The sequence below is a fragment of the Mobula hypostoma genome, chromosome 2 (assembly GCF_963921235.1).
Source record: "Mobula hypostoma chromosome 2, sMobHyp1.1, whole genome shotgun sequence".
NCBI classification, from domain to species: domain Eukaryota; kingdom Metazoa; phylum Chordata; class Chondrichthyes; order Myliobatiformes; family Myliobatidae; genus Mobula; species Mobula hypostoma.
The window spans coordinates 139,778,828-139,794,791 of record NC_086098.1 but is presented as its reverse complement, the minus strand read 5'-3'; the positions used below and the strand labels follow the sequence as shown (position 1 = coordinate 139,794,791).

At 45.6% G+C, this 15,964-nt stretch overlaps 1 protein-coding gene across 5 annotated transcripts in view; it reads left to right on the top strand.

The window, feature by feature from the left end:
- The window catches only part of si:ch73-242m19.1 (uncharacterized), a 182,325-nt gene that overhangs the window by 64,734 nt on the left and 101,627 nt on the right, over window positions 1-15,964 (top strand). For all 5 annotated transcript variants that reach the window (XR_010017039.1, XM_063040782.1, XM_063040783.1 and 2 more), the window contains 3 exons: window positions 1,757-1,957; window positions 6,746-6,870; window positions 7,937-8,165. Coding sequence is in view for 4 of the 5 variants with exons in the window: in XM_063040782.1 (XP_062896852.1) it covers window positions 1,757-1,957; window positions 6,746-6,870; window positions 7,937-8,165 (555 nt within the window). In the remaining variant the exon portion in view is untranslated. The remainder of the gene's footprint in view (window positions 1-1,756; window positions 1,958-6,745; window positions 6,871-7,936; window positions 8,166-15,964) is intronic.

Below are 15,964 nucleotides of genomic sequence, written 5' to 3'. Positions count from 1 at the left end.
TGGCCATGGTTGAATGGCGGGGCAGGATTGTGGGTCCAGGAGGCTGCCTCTCAATCTTGTTTTCTTATCTCATGCTTGCGTCCTCTTTTATCAGCTCAAATTCCTTCAAGTGCATGTATTTGTTCGTCATTGTTGCTTCTAAAATTTTCCCCAGTCCATGTGGAACTGATCGGCTGTGTTTGGCTTGTATGTTCTTGATTCACATAATATCTTGAACAAAGATGTTATGTGTACCATTTCCCAGTCCTCTGGCCTCTCCACAGAGGAAATGGAAGATAATGCCAGTTCTTCCTGCAATCTCTGTCCCATCTCTGTTTACCTTGGGCGTAGACAGACTTTTGACCTCTTCACCTTTACCCAGTTTCACTCCATCCACTGACAGATTTTGGTGCATTCTTTTCCTTAGTAAGGTCTAACACAAAAAAAATTGAGTTAGATTTCCAACTGTGTGTCTGTTCCTATTCCTATCGCACCTTCTTTAGCCCAAATAATTACTGAGGATGTTAATTGCTGCTTGAGGAAATTTGAGTTAATGAAGGAGAGTGGGCAAGGGACTTGAAGACAAATGGTATTCAAATCTTTTGTTTGGAGAGCAGAAAAGGTTGATCATGTCTATCTGTAGATATTTACAATCCTGAACAAAAAAAAAGTGTTCCATGTCCAAATTCCAAGACTACCATTTTCGTATAGAAATCAACTATCACCTGGGGTGGCTTTTCATCATCCCAGTGGTCTAATATTGATGGCTGATGAGAGTAAAAGTCACAACCCACAAATTATCATTGAATACTTCACCGTCTCAGGAGCACTAGTAAATTATCAGTCCAGTCAGCTTTGTTATTCTGCTTCCTGGAGCATCGATCCCATTAGCCATAATGTCGTCATTGGCAACTATGAGGCCACCATGACGTTCCTGACATCACTTCCAGGTGGGAGGCCTAACAGGGCCATGTGACAGAGGCCAGAGCTTCTTGAACGACACTCCACAGTGTTTGCTCCCCTCTGTTTTGTATTCTGGAGTGTGCCTCAGAGTCTTGGTGTATTGACAGGGATTGGCTTTGTGCTAGATGGCTTACCAGTGGTAAAGTGTGCATTGTCACTGTGTTCAGATAAAAGGACAGATTAGATTGCAAGGATAGCAGGCATCCCACCCTGCAAAAACTCATTTCAGGGAGGTAGCACCATCAATTTCTGGGAGAGGTGAGATGTCTGCAATAGAGTAGCTCCTTAGCAGCTAGCCAGCTAGTTTAAATAACGTTAGCTATGCTGATGAATGAATGACACCTGTTAAACTCACCTCAACATCTCTTTTACAGTCTTAACCCACCATGGGCAATAGAAAAGTCACTGTTGCAAACAGTGCAGCGAGCAACACTGTCATTATTTTGATCCCTATTAGGCAGGGGTAGACTTTAGTGTAGTCTGGGGTGACGTACGTTTTATATTTTCTTTTTTTGGAACACTGCCATGGCGCGCGTGCTCTCTCTCTCTCTCTCGCTCACGCTCTCTCTCTCTGGTTGCTCTCGCGCGCTCTCTCTCGTGGTCGCTCTCACACGCTCTCTCCCGCTCTCACGCTCTCTTGCTTTCTCTCTCTCTTGCTCTCAAAAAAATTGATTTCTGTGATATTGTATATAATTTGCAGGCATCAGGGAGCCACTATTTATATGTGGGAGGCTCCCAGAACTTCTGGGAGAGGTGGGATGTCTGGGATAGGCTGTTGGAACTCTGCACTTCCTTACACATGATTCCTACACAGCTCCTGGATGGTTATTTTGAAGCCTATCAGCATGTCTTCGATGTGGAGGACCGCTTTGCCCTGGCTCAGGTTATCACAGACATCATGTACCAACGTCCACGGTTTAATCTGAGCAATGAGTACTTTGTGCAGACGTATCAAGCTGAATGTACCTGCCTGAAGCTTCAGTTACAACTTATAAGGGACATTTTGAACAAACAGGTGTGTTTCAGAAAGACCTATTAAATCTAAAATCTGTTATATTAGTAATAAATGCTATTTGCTTACTTTTATTGTTTGCACAATTTGTTTTCTCTCTGCATATTGAGTGCTGGATGGTCTTTTGTTATGGGTTCTTTTGGGTTTCTCTGTTTTGAGGCTGCCTGTAAGAAGACAAATCTCAAGTTTGTATGATGTAGCCACACTTCAATAGTAAATATATTTTGAACTTAAACATGATTGTTAAATTGTAGAATAAGCTGAGAACATTTTGAGATGTGTATTACAGTCATCCATTGACAAATTGTTCTTCAGGATAGTTGTGCATTGAACTTTGCGTACTATAGGACTAGGTTGCTCTGATGTACATGAGGCATCAGTAAGTGAGCAGCATATGTCAAATTGAATGACATTCTGTCAGTGTTTTTGCTGAGCCAGTGTCTGCTGGGATCAGAGAGGCCCACTTCTCCTAATTTATAGGTGCATATGTTTGTATTTCATGGGCTGCTGCTTAAACATGCAAATGCTCAATACAAGCAGCATGCACCAACAAAGGCAGATGCTTTGCATTCGGGACCAGTGGTAGAAATCTCCAAAGGTGGCTGGAAGCCATGGCTGTGGGGTGAGAGCAGGCAGCCAGATTTTTTGACACTGTGCTGATGGAGGGAAGGACAGCCTCTTCTGTAAGTCGGGAGCAGTAAGCCCTCCAACAAATGTTCGAACAGTAGAGAGAAGAGATGGTTATTGAGATCACCGAAAGAATCAAATGCAATAGGCAGCACAGGGGAAAAGTGATTGATTTTACCAGCACATGCTAAACATCTCAAATCCCATCTCCCACTGACAAGTACAGCTAGCCCACACTAATTGAGTTATTCATCTAACCACAATTTACAGCAAGCGGCTCTGGAACAAATCATTAGGCCCAGGCAATTAACATTTCTCTAGTTAACATTACACTTGTTACTTATCATCTCAATAATCCATCTTTCTCATTCTGATCTTATTATCCTCTGCCTTCTCCATGGATTAATTGAATCTCAGTGCCTTTCATATCTCTGCCTAAGAACGTGAATACTTTGGAGGTCATTCAAAGTGGAGGGGAGTGAAAGAGAATTTAGTTGTGCTGTGAGTCAGAATACTTAAAGGACAGATACAGCTACAGAATATATTTTCTCTGGGAAGACTCAACATAGATTTATGAAAGGGAAATCACTTTGGGGAAATAGGTTGTGATTAGCAGTACACAATAGGAGAAGCCAGTTAATATGGAGTACAGTATTTGGACTTGCTTGTCTGCAATAAGTCATGCAAGAGGTTATTAACAGCAATAGAACCTCCTTGTTGGGGGTAATATACTGGTTTAGATTATGGGTATGTTAATAGAAAAAACAGCATACGAGTTGGTGGGTCTATTTCAGGCTATGATGCTGAGTGATTGGTGCTGGGACCCCAGCTATTCACAACAGATGTCAGTGACTTGGACAAGGAGACCAGGTGTAGCATATAAAAGTCTCCCAATTATACAAATCTGGCAGGGAAATGAGTTGTGAGGAAGATAAAGAGAGGTTTCTGAGTGATATCGCAAGGTTCTGTCGGTGGGCAAAGACAGACTTGATGAAGTACAACGTGGAATATATAAGGAAGCAGAGTTTTTATTAAATGGGGAGAAATTGAGAGTCTTGGCACTCAGAGGGACCCAGGCGGTAGTGAATCACTGGAAGATTGGAAGACCAAGGGTATGTTGGCCTCCATTGTATTGTAATTTGAGTACAAGCATAAGGAAGTCCTATTGTATTTAAATGGTGAGATTGTAAACACGAGGAATGTTGTCAGCAGGTCTGATCTCCCTGTGTAGGAAAGGAGACAATTGTGATGTATGGTAATTGTTTATGTGAATGATTCCTGAGATGAAATTATATAGTCTATACTATCCAGATTTTAGAATAAGTGGAAATCTCATTGAAACATGATGGGTGCTAGACCTTGTAGATATGGCTCCAGTACTGATACCTAGGGGATCACTGTCTTAAAATGATCAGTGAGCCATTCAGGAATGAGATGTGAAAACTAATTCTTCACCCAAAAGTTCACAAATCTCTAGAACTCTCTACCTAAGAGGGCCGTGGTAGCTCGCTGATTAGTTTTTGCAGTGTAGAGATCTTTGAATGCTAAGAAAATCAGATGAGGGAAATACGAGATTAATGCAGAGGACTGAAGTGGAAGTTTAGCCAGGATCTCTCAGAATGGTGGAGCAGATATGTGCTCAAATCCTTCCAGGTTTTACCACTCACCTACACACTAGGGTGAATTCACCGCTCACCAGCGCACTCGGGTGAATTCAGCGCTCACCACACACTAGGGTGAATTCAGTGCTCACCTACACACTAGAGTGAATTCACCGCTCACCAGCGCACTCGGGTGAATTCACCGCTCACCCGCACACTCGGGTGAATTCACCGCTCACCCGCACACTAGGACCAATTCACCGCTCACCCGCACACTAGGACCAATTCAGTGCTCACCTACACACTAGGACCAATTCACCGCTCACCCGCACGCTTGGGCGAATTCACCGCTCACCCGCGCGCTTGGGCGAATTCACCGCTCACCCACACGCTAGAGCGAATTCACTGCTCACCAGCGCACTCGGGTGAATTCACCGCTCACCTACACACTAGGGTGAATTCATCGCTCACCCGCGCGCTCGGGTGAATTCACCGCTCACCTACACACTAGGGTGAATTCACCGCTCACCCGCACACTCGGGTGAATTCACCGCTCACCCGTGCGCTTGGGCGAATTCAGCGCTCACCTACACACTCAGGTGAATTCACCACTCACCCGCGCGCTCGGGCAAATTCACCGCTCACCCACACGCTAGGGCGAATTCAGTGCTCACCCACACGCTAGAGCGAATTCACTGCTCACCAGCGCACTCGGGTGAATTCACCGCTCACCTACACACTAGGGTGAATTCATCGCTCACCCGCGCGCTCGGGTAAATTCACCGCTCACCTACACACTAGGGTGAATTCACCGCTCACCCGCACGCTCGGGTGAATTCACCGCTCACCCGCGCGCTCGGGCGAATTCACCGCTCACCCGCACGCTCGTGCGAATTCACCGCTCACCCGCGCGCTTGGGCGAATTCACCGCTCACCCACACGCTAGGGCGAATTCAGTGCTCACCCACACGCTAGAGCGAATTCACTGCTCACCAGCGCACTCGGGTGAATTCACCGCTCACCTACACACTAGGGTGAATTCATCGCTCACCCGCGCGCTCGGGTGAATTCACCGCTCACCTACACACTAGGGTGAATTCACCGCTCACCCGCACACTCGGGTGAATTCACCGCTCACCCGCGCGCTTGGGCGAATTCAGCGCTCACCTACACACTCAGGTGAATTCACCGCTTGCCCGCGCGCTCGGGCGAATTCACCGCTCACCCACACGCTAGGGCGAATTCAGTGCTCACCCACACGCTAGAGCGAATTCACTGCTCACCAGCGCACTCGGGTGAATTCACCGCTCACCTACACACTAGGGTGAATTCACCGCTCACCCGCACACTCAGGTGAATTCACCGCTCACCCGCGCGCTCGGGCGAATTCACCGCTCACCCACACGCTAGGGCGAATTCAGTGCTCACCCACACGCTAGAGTGAATTCACTGCTCACCAGCGCACTCGGGTGAATTCACCGCTCACCTACACACTAGGGTGAATTCACCGCTCACCCGCACACTCAGGTGAATTCACCGCTCACCCGCGCGCTTGGGCGAATTCAGCGCTCACTTACACACTCGGGTGAATTCACCGCTCACCCGCGCGCTTGGGCGAATTCAGTGCTCACCCACACGCTAGGGCGAATTCAGTGCTCACCCACACGCTAGGGCGAATTCAGTGCTCACCTACACGCTAGAGCGAATTCACTGCTCACCAGCGCACTCGGGCGAATTCAGCGCTCACCTACACACTAGGGTGAATTCACCGCTCACCCGCACACTCAGGTGAATTCACCGCTCACCCGCGCGCTTGGGCGAATTCAGCGCTCACCTACACACTCAGGTGAATTCACCGCTCACCCGCGCGCTCGGGCGAATTCAGCGCTCACCTACACACTGGGGTGAATTCACCGCTCACCCGCACACTAGGACCAATTCAGTGCTCACCTACACACTAAGGTGAATTCACCACTCACCCGCGCGCTTGGGCGAATTCAGCGCTCACTTGTGCACTAGGGCCAATTCACTACTCACCAACACACCAGGGACAATTCACCACAGACTTGTGTGCTAGGAACAATTTTACAGTGGACAATTAACCCCTCTATTAGTCGTCATGTCTATAGGATGCGAGCAGAAACTGAAGCAGCCAAGGGACATCTAGATGGTCATGTGGAGAATGTACCAACTCCACACAGTTCGTTCCAGATGTCAGGTTTGAATTTGGGTCACTGTAGCTGTGAGGATACAGCTCTTCCCAGCTGTGCCACTTTGCCACCCCTTCTCCCAGCTTAATGACCTGGAACGTGAAGTCTGTTCTCTCCATAGGTGCCTGTCTGACCTGTGGAGAGTTTGGTGTGTTTTCTGTGTTCATTTTCAACTCCAGCGGTCTCAGTGTGCTGCCTTCGGAATGGCCTCAGGATGTTTCACTTGCTGATCAGGAGCGAGGGAGCTGAGTGGGAGGGTGCTGCTGTAACCTGGGTTAACACACCAGCTTCCATGCAGTAAGCACTGAGTACTGTATCCATGCTGAAACATTATTTGTTAACAACACTTGCAGATAGATGATCAGCGGGAATACGTGCAGAGGATTTGGAGGAACAGCAAGCTGATGGAGATGGGTATTGAATTTGGTTTACCACTTAATGTCATTGCTAAGCAACCGGTTGCCATTAACAACAGTTGGTAAGGAAATAACTCCAGATATTATCATGTTTAATTGATTGTCCCTCTCATTCACAGAGCAGTTATAACTGTTTGTAAGAGCAGCAATAGGTAATTCAATCTGTCTCTTTAAACTAGTGTAATCTCAGAAGCGTTAACTCACTTTTTATTGTGATATCAGATCCGTATTTGAAAATCGTTATATTAATTTTGGGTAATATGTGACTGCGACTGGCAGCTGGACAAACAATTAAAGTCCCCACAGCACGTGGTCAAGACCACCATGAGACCCAACATCCTCCTGGTCTCAGAGGCAGCAAAACACATCGTGCTGCTGGAGCTGACAGTGCCATGGGAGGGGTGTCTGGAGGAGGCCCACGAGAGGAAGCTTGCCAGATACAAGGAACTGGTCAGCAATCGTCAGAGGCAGGGGTGGAGGGCAAAGTGCATTCCCATTGAAGTGGGCTGCCTGGGCTTCACTGGGCAGTCTCTTCACAGAATCCTCGCTGGTACAAGGAGGCAGAGAGCCATCAGCAACATCACTGAGGCAACAGAGAAAGCTTCAGGATGGCTCTGGATGAAGAGAGCAAGTCATGGGGATCTGCAGCACGTGCTACCTGAACACAAGTCGTGGATTGATCAACCACGGCTGGGTCGTCTGAGCGAGGGTGTCTGATGTTGAAAGACCTGAAACACCCCATCCCCTCCCCAAAGGAGCCTGGAACAATGAATGTAATAGTATCAGAGCAGGACCATTCAGAAAGGGGTGGTCAGTGGAAATTCTCTCACAGAATTGAAAGCTGAAATTGTTTTGTCAGATGAGTATAAGTGGAGAGATGGAGCTAAGGTGGATATTGCAGTATCGGGTTACATCACTGATGGTGTGTTCAGAGCATCGTGAGGAATTTTCTTTGAAAAAGAAACTATGTTAAAGGCAAGAGATAGGTCAACCACAGAACACTAGTACCGGTGTTGCTGTTACTATAGTAAATTGAGGTATATTTTATACATTGTTGACCAAATTAAATTGCTATGTAAAATATCTAGAAGTAACGAAGCATTGCCAACCTTTTTCTTCTGCTTACAGTCCCGCCTTGAAAAAGATTTACTTACTAGAATTCCACCCATCACTGGGGATGGCTGCCCGCGTTCGACAGATGTTGGAATATGCCTACAACGAACTGTGTCACACACACAGGCCAAAGACGGCTGACGAGTGCATTGGTCTGGAGAAGCACGTCCTTAATCTGGCAATAGAAAAGTGGTCAGTCATGGAAGCACCTGAGACAACCTACAGCGTCCAAGTTCAGAGAGATGTAGGTGTACCGAGGAGGGAGGGTGGGGTGATTAGCGGGCTTGAGGAACAGATTAGTTTTTAAATACAGAAAGCTAGGGTACAACAGAAGGGAGGTTTTTCTACAGCCATGCAAAACATCTTGGGGTGGTGGGATGAAGACATCTCTCTACTAAAGGAGGAGTAAGGCTAGCCTGCAGGTCACCGTTGGGCAAACTGTAGCACTTGCTTATTCCCCCGATGAGGGCCACATGAAGTCATGGGAGCAGGTGGTGAATGGTCGTATGAGCAGCTGGTGTGTATCACAAGTCCTGGTGATGTGACCACTGACACCAGCTACACAATCTCTGAGGAGTATTGATAATGGCCGTGGTCAAGACGAGGAAGGTATTGGCAAACTACTTCTGTAGAACAATTTGCCAAGAACAATCATGGTCATGGATAGAGAAAAGAGTAAGAACAACAATTTGAAGGGGGTCTTCCCCACAGATTAAAAACAGAGGGAGAATCATGATCGCACATGTCATACAAAAAGACGCAGCACATAATGAATGAATAAATGCAGACCATTGGTGAGACTAAATCTAGACTGCAGTGTACTGCTCTGTGCTAAGCAGCTTAAGAAAACAAAGGAATTGTTCTTGGAAGGTGTATTCTACAGCTAACCAGAACATTGGCTGGTCTCTATGGCTTAAGTTGTAACAAGATATTATATAAATTACTCATTTATTTTGTAGAATGTGGAAATTAATGGATAAATTGATTGAGATTTGTAAGATTTTGAAAGGGATTGGAGAGAAGCATTTCTTGTTCCTTCTTAATACCCTTTTCCCTCCCCATCCCCTCCCCAAAGGAGACTGGAATAATGAATGTGATGTTATCAGAACAGGACCATTCAGAAAGGGGTGGTCAGTGGAAATTTTCTCTCTCAAAATTTAAATCTGTATTTTTTTTTCAGACAAGTATATGTGGGGAGGTGGGGCCAAGGTGGATATTGAGGTTTTTTTAGGCAACCCCTTGGAATTGAGGATTGCTTGTTTCCATTTCTGAGCTGGATAAGGTCTCCAACGTGGGACCTGCAGACTTTTCCACAGGAGATGAAGTAGATGCTTAAGGAGGCAGATGGCTGTTAGTGTTGGTATTATGCCCTTTCTTCTAGGGCCTTTACACTCTTGTGTGCTTCTGATGAAGAGGTTCAGGTTCTCAGGGGCATCACAGAGCTCTTTCTTCATCTAGATTGGTCATGGGCCAAGGATTCACCAAGGTGGTGAGGGTTTATATTTCTTCAAGGAGATTTTAAGAGCGTCCTTGAACCATTTTCTCTGTCCACCTGATAGTTTCTTGTGGCAGAACCTGGAGCAGTGCTTCTGTTTCAGGAGAGCGTTATCAGGCTTGTGAACGGCATGGTCAACCCATTGGAATGAACTGTTTAATTATCTCCATGATATGGGGAATGTTGCCTTGAGGTGCTTTGTAGTCCATACCTACCGGTGTAGGGAAGGGTAGGGATCAGGAAGGGTAGGAACCGGGTCAGGTCACAGATCTCTCAGTGGGTGAGCATCTGGGGGACAGTGACCACCGCTCCCTGGCCTTTATAATTATCATGGAAAAGGATAGAATCAAAGAGGACAGGAAAATTTTTAATTGGGGAAAGGCGACTTATGAGGCTATAAGGCTAGAACTTGCGGGTCTGAATTAGGATGATGTTTTTGCAGGGAAATGTACTATGGACATGTGGTCGATGTTTAGAGATCTCTTGCGGGATGTAAGGGATAAATTTGTCCCGGTGAGGAAGATAAGGAATGGTAGGGGGAAGGAACCATGGGTGACAAGTGAGGGGGAAAATCTAGTCAGGTGGAAGAAGGCACCATACATGAGGTTTAGGAAGCAAGGATTAGATGGATCTATTGAGGAATATAGGGAAACAAAAAAGGAGCTTAAGAAGGGGCTGAGAAGAGCAAGAAGGGGGCATGAGAAGGCCTTGGTGAGTAGGGTAAAGGAAAACCCCAAGGCATTCTTCAATTATGTGAAGAAAAAAAGGATGACAGGAGTGAAGGTAGGACCGATTAGAGATAAAGGTGGGAAGATTGCCTGGAGGCTGTGGAAGTGAGCAAGGTCCTCAATGAATACTTCTCTTCGGTATTCACCAATGAGAGGGAACTTGATGACAGTGAGGACAATATGAGTGAGGTTGATGTTCTGGAACATGTTGATATTAAGGGAGAGGAGGTGTTGGAGTTGTTAAAATACATTAGGACAGATAAGTCTCCGGGGCCTGATGGAATATTCCCCAGGCTGCTCCACGAGGCGAGAGAAGAGATTGCTGAGCCTCTGGCTAGGATCTTTATGTCTTCATTGTCCACGGGAATGGTACCGGAGGATTGGAGGGAGGCGAATGTTGTTCCCTTGTTCAAAAAAGGTAGTAGGGATAGTCCAGGTAATTATAGACCAGTGAGCCTTATGTCTGTTGGAAGCTGTTGGAAAAGATTCTTAGAGATAGGATCTCTGGGCATTGAGAGAATCATGGTCTGATCAGGGACAGTCAGCATGGCTTTGTGAAGGGCAGATCGTGTCTAACAAGCCTGATAGAGTTCTTTGAGGAGGTGACCAGGCATATAGATGAGGGTAGTGCAGTGGATGTGATCTATATGGATTTTAGTAAGGCATTTGATAAGGTTCCACATGGTAGGCTTATTCAGAAAGTTAGAAGGCATGGGATCCAGGGAAGTTTGGCCAGGTGGATTCAGAATTGGCTTGCCTGCAGAAGGCAGAGGGTGGTGGTGGAGGAGGGAGTACATTCAGATTGGAGGATTGTGACTAGTGGTGTCCCACAAGGATCTGTTCTGGGACCTCTACTTTTCGTGATTTTTATTAACGACCTGGATGTTGGGGTAGAAGGGTGGGTTGGCAAGTTTGCAGATGACACAAAGGTTGGTGGTGTTGTAGATAGTGTAGAGGATTGTCAAAGATTGCAGAGAGACATTGATAGGATGCAGAAGTGGGCTGAGAAGTGGCAGATGGAGTTCAACCCGGAGAAGTGTGAGGTGGTACACTTTGGAAGGACAAACGCCAAGGCAGAGTACAAAGTAAATGGCAGGTTACTTGGTAGTGTGGAGGAGCAGAGGGATCTCGGGGTACATGTCCACAGATCCCTGAAAGTTGCCTCACAGGTGGATAGGGTAGTTAAGAAAGCTTATGGGGTGTTAGCTTTCATAAGTTGAGGGATAGAGTTTAAGAGTCGCGATGTAATGATGCAGCTCTATAAAACTCTGGTTAGGCCACACTTGGAGTACTGTGTCCAGTTCTGGTCATCTCACTATAGGAAGGATGTGGAAGCATTGGAAAGGGTACAGAGGAGATTTACCAGGATGCTGCCTGGTTTAGAAAGCATGCATTATGATCAGAGATTAAGGGAGCTAGGGCTTTACTCTTTGGAGAGAAGGAAGATGAGAGGAGACATGATAGAGGTGTACAAGATAATAAGAGGAATAGATAGAGTGGATAGCCAGCACCTCTTCCCCAGGGCACCACTGCTCAATACAAGGACATGGCTTTAAGGTAAGGGGTGGGAAGTTCACGGGGGATATTAGAGGAAGGTTTTTTACTCAGAAAGTGGTTGGTGCGTGGAATGCACTGCCTGAATCAGTGGTGGAGGCAGATACACTAGTGAAGTTTAAGAGACGACTAGACAGGTATATGGAGGAATCTAAGGTGGGGGCTTATATGGGAGGCAGGGTTTGAGGGTCGGCACAACATTGTGGGCCGAAGGACCTGTGCTGTGCTGTACTATTCTATGTTCTATGTTCTATCACAGATTTGTGGCAGGTTTGATAGCAAAGGGCGCCTGAGCTCATGGTGTTAATGGAGGTGGAGTACAGGACATTGGATAATATATCAATTCTGACAATGCAAACTAGTGGTTTAAGCAGTCATCCAGCAACCCAAGAATACTTTTCTCCCTTGAGAAACCTTCCAATTTTAAACAAAATTGTGATAAAAGAAAGAAGAAATGAATTTATTTAGCATTCTTTCACAATGCTAGGACATTCCAAGGCTCTTTACGGTTGATGAAGATTGATTTATCATATTGAAAATGCAACAACCAATTTGTGTACAAATGATGACTTAGAATTGAATACAGTCTAGGTCAACCAGAGATGCATCCCGTGCTCTTCTTGAAAAGGGGATCTTTGGGCCCAAGTGAGAGTAGCCTGTGTTTTACATCACATCAAAAGATGGCACTTCCGGTAGAGTAGCACGAGCTCACTGCTCTACTGAAAAAGTCAATATCAGCTTAATTATCGTAGACATATGTCATGAAATGTGTTGTTTTGTGGCAACAGGTCAGTGCAAGACAAAAATTACTTAAGTTACAATAAATAAATAGTGTAAAAGAGGAACAGCGAGGACCATGGAATCTGACAGCGGAGGGGAAGAAGTTGTTCCTAAAACATTGAGTGTGGGTCTTCAGGCCCCTGTACCACCTTCCCTATCTACCTGTGTTGTTACTTCCAGAAAGCTATGGACTTGAACCCCCGATTCCCTTTGTTCATCAACATACCTTAGCACCCTAAGTCGCTGTACATGTCCTCCTTATTCAAGTTTAATTGTCATTTGATCAGACACGAACACTCATGAATACGGATAAACGAGACAGTGTTACAAAAACACATCACCAACAGTTTCACACAATACAGCAGACCGAAGATCACAATCATGGAATGGAAGAGTCACAGCTTTAGGCCCAGTTCTCGCAGAGGAAAGACAACAAACCCATATCGAATGTCAGTAAAATACAATGACCCAGGATATGCATTTATTGTGTCTAGACCTCCCCCTGCCCCAGTGACCGCTAGGCAACACTGTGGCTTGAAGCCCTGTCCTTGTATATACAAACGCGTATTGAATATTAGCAAAAACACAGCCACACAAGTATAGTCCAGATCCCTCAGTCCATTTGAAACCTTCAGTCGACCAAACTGCACTATACTGCCCCCGGTGGCTGTAAAGCAGGCAACCCCACGGCTAGAGGCTCCGTGTCCTTTGAGTGCAGCCAAAGAAATCTGTGGTCGGCTACAACAGAGCTTGACTTCTGCCAAGCGAAACCCTCGGATGGCAGCATCGACTCCATTCTGGACACCATGCCACACCGCCTGTGTGCCTCACCTCACACTTATTGGGATTAAATTCCATCTGCCAATGCTCTGTCCAACTTTGCATCTAATCTAAATATTGCTGTAGATTGAAATGGCATTGGTTGCTATCCACAACAATACCAACTTTCATATCTGCAGACTTATGAATCATACCTTCTGAATTCACATCTAACCCATTTGTATATATCACAATTTTGTCCAATTAGCCAGTTTACCTTGGATCCCATGTGCCTTAACATTCTGGACCAGCCTACTACATGGGATTTTGTCAAATGCCTTACAAAAGTCCATCTGGACAAGGTTTACAACCTGCATTTATTGGTCTTTTTAGTTACCTCCTCTATAAAAACTCAGTTAAATTAGTGAGACAAGATCTCCCATCCACACAGAATCAGGACTCTTATCCCTGATCAGCCCCTGCCTTAATTTACCCCAATATTTTCCCTGTTCACCTGCCTGTAGTTACCTGGATTATTCCTGCTGCTTGCTTAAATAAAGGCACAGCATTAACAATCCAATCATCTGGCACCTTACCAGTGGCTAATGAAGGTTCAAAACACCCTGTCTACGGCTCCAGCTATCTTCACCCTTGCTTCCTGTAGAAACCTGGGGTGGATCCATCCAGCCCTAGGGATCAATCCTAATGGGTCCCATAACATCTAATTAGGTTAGATCAGATTCAACTTTATTGTCATTGTGCCGAGTACAGATACAAAGCCAATGAAATGCATTTAGCATCTGACCAGAAATGCAAAGAATAGTGTTATTTCCAAAATAACTGTGAATAAAAAAAGTGCTACAGCACACAAATATAGAAGTATTGAGACACTACAGTATGGATGCAATACTGCTTAGCACTGTGATGAGACCACCAACTTCTTAATACTGACCTGTTCAAGATTATCCACATACCTGTCCCTGAACTCAGTATCTTCCATGTCCTTATCCTGATGTGAAATATTCATTCAGGACCTCACCTATGTTCCCTGGCTCAACTGATTACTACGTACTTTGGTTACTCTTTGGTCTCTTTTCTGGCCCTCCTCTTGTTCTATAAAAGTTTTGAAAAGCATTTTCAGTATATTAGTGGTGTTGCTCACAAATGGTACACTTGCACTCTGGTTAAAATGCTTATATTATGAATTGAATGATCTTTATTGTCATTATACATAGGTACAATGAAACTCTGTTTGGCTTCCTCTCAGGCAATTAAATAAAGTGGTAGATAAAAAACAAGACAGTAATAGAAAAACAGTATTAAATAGATAAGTAGCAGAAAATAAGTTTCAGCAGCACCAGAATATCACAGTAATGCACAAAGTGCCGTTAGTGCAAATATTTGAGTGCTTGTGTCTGCTGACAGTTTCAGTCTTTGTTCAGTGGGAGTGGTGTGATGGAGGCCACAGCTCTGGGATAGAAGCTGTTCCTCAGTCTATTTGTTCTGGTGTTTAGTGTCCTGAACCTTTTGCAGGATGGCAGCGGGTCAAACAGGGAGTGCCCGGGGTATGCTGATTGCTTTCCTCCTGAGTCTGCTGGAGTAGATGGTGTCCAGTCCTGGGAGCTGCATCCTGACAATCCGCTGGGCCGCCTTCACCACGCGATGCAGGTCTTGTCGCTCAGCGGCTGTACAGCTGGCATACCACACTGTGGCACTGTTGGTCAGGATGATTTCAATTGTGCTTCTGTAGAAGTTAAGCTGCAGCTTTTGTGGGAGTTTGGCCAGTTTCAGCTTTCTGAGGAAGAAGAGTCTTTGTTGTGCCTTTTTTACAAGCAGTGAGGTGTTGGGGGTCCATGTCAGCTGTTAAAGATAGCGGAATCAAAGGTTATGGGGATAAGGCAGGAACTGGATACTGATTGTGGATGATCACAGTGAATGGCGGTGCTGGCTCGAAGGGCCAAATGGCCTACTCCTGCACCTATTGTCTACTGTCTATTGTTTTGACAACATAACTCCAAGGAACTTCAGGTTTTCCACACTTTCCACTACCTCTCCATGTATATGGAGGAGGGTGTGTACTCTGTCCTTTGACCTCCTGAAGTCAATGATCATCTCTTTTGTTTTAGAAGTGCCAAGGACCAGGTCGTGGTCCTTAAACCACTCCATCAGATGATCCACCTCAAGCCTGTAGGCTGTTTCATCCTTGTCCGAGATCAGGCCAACCACTATGGTATCGTCTGCAAATTTAATTATGGAGTTGGAGGTGTAGATGGGGATGCAGTTATGTGTGAAGAGTGTGTAGAGCATAGGGCTTAGCACACAGCCCCGCGGGGTGCCTATTTTTACGATGAGGGTGGTGGAGGTGTGCTAACCAATTCTGACTTGCTGTGGTCGGTCTGTGAGAAAGTCCATGACCCATGAGCACAGGAAGGAACCAAGGCCAAGAGTGTTCAGTTTGCTGAGCAGTTTATGGGGGATGACTGTGTTAAATGAAGTCCACAAATAACATCCTCACATAAGGGTTCAGTTCCTCTAAATGAGTCAGAGCAATATGGAGGGCCGTTGTGATTGCTAAATCATGCTTGATAAATCCATTTTCAACTAGTCAATTGAAATGTGAATATATCAAGGGTTGCCTGATCACACTGGTTTATAGAAGATTTTGCAATCAATAATATGCATACAAATTTTATCAAAAACTTGAGAGGGAAAAAAATTCTTAAAACC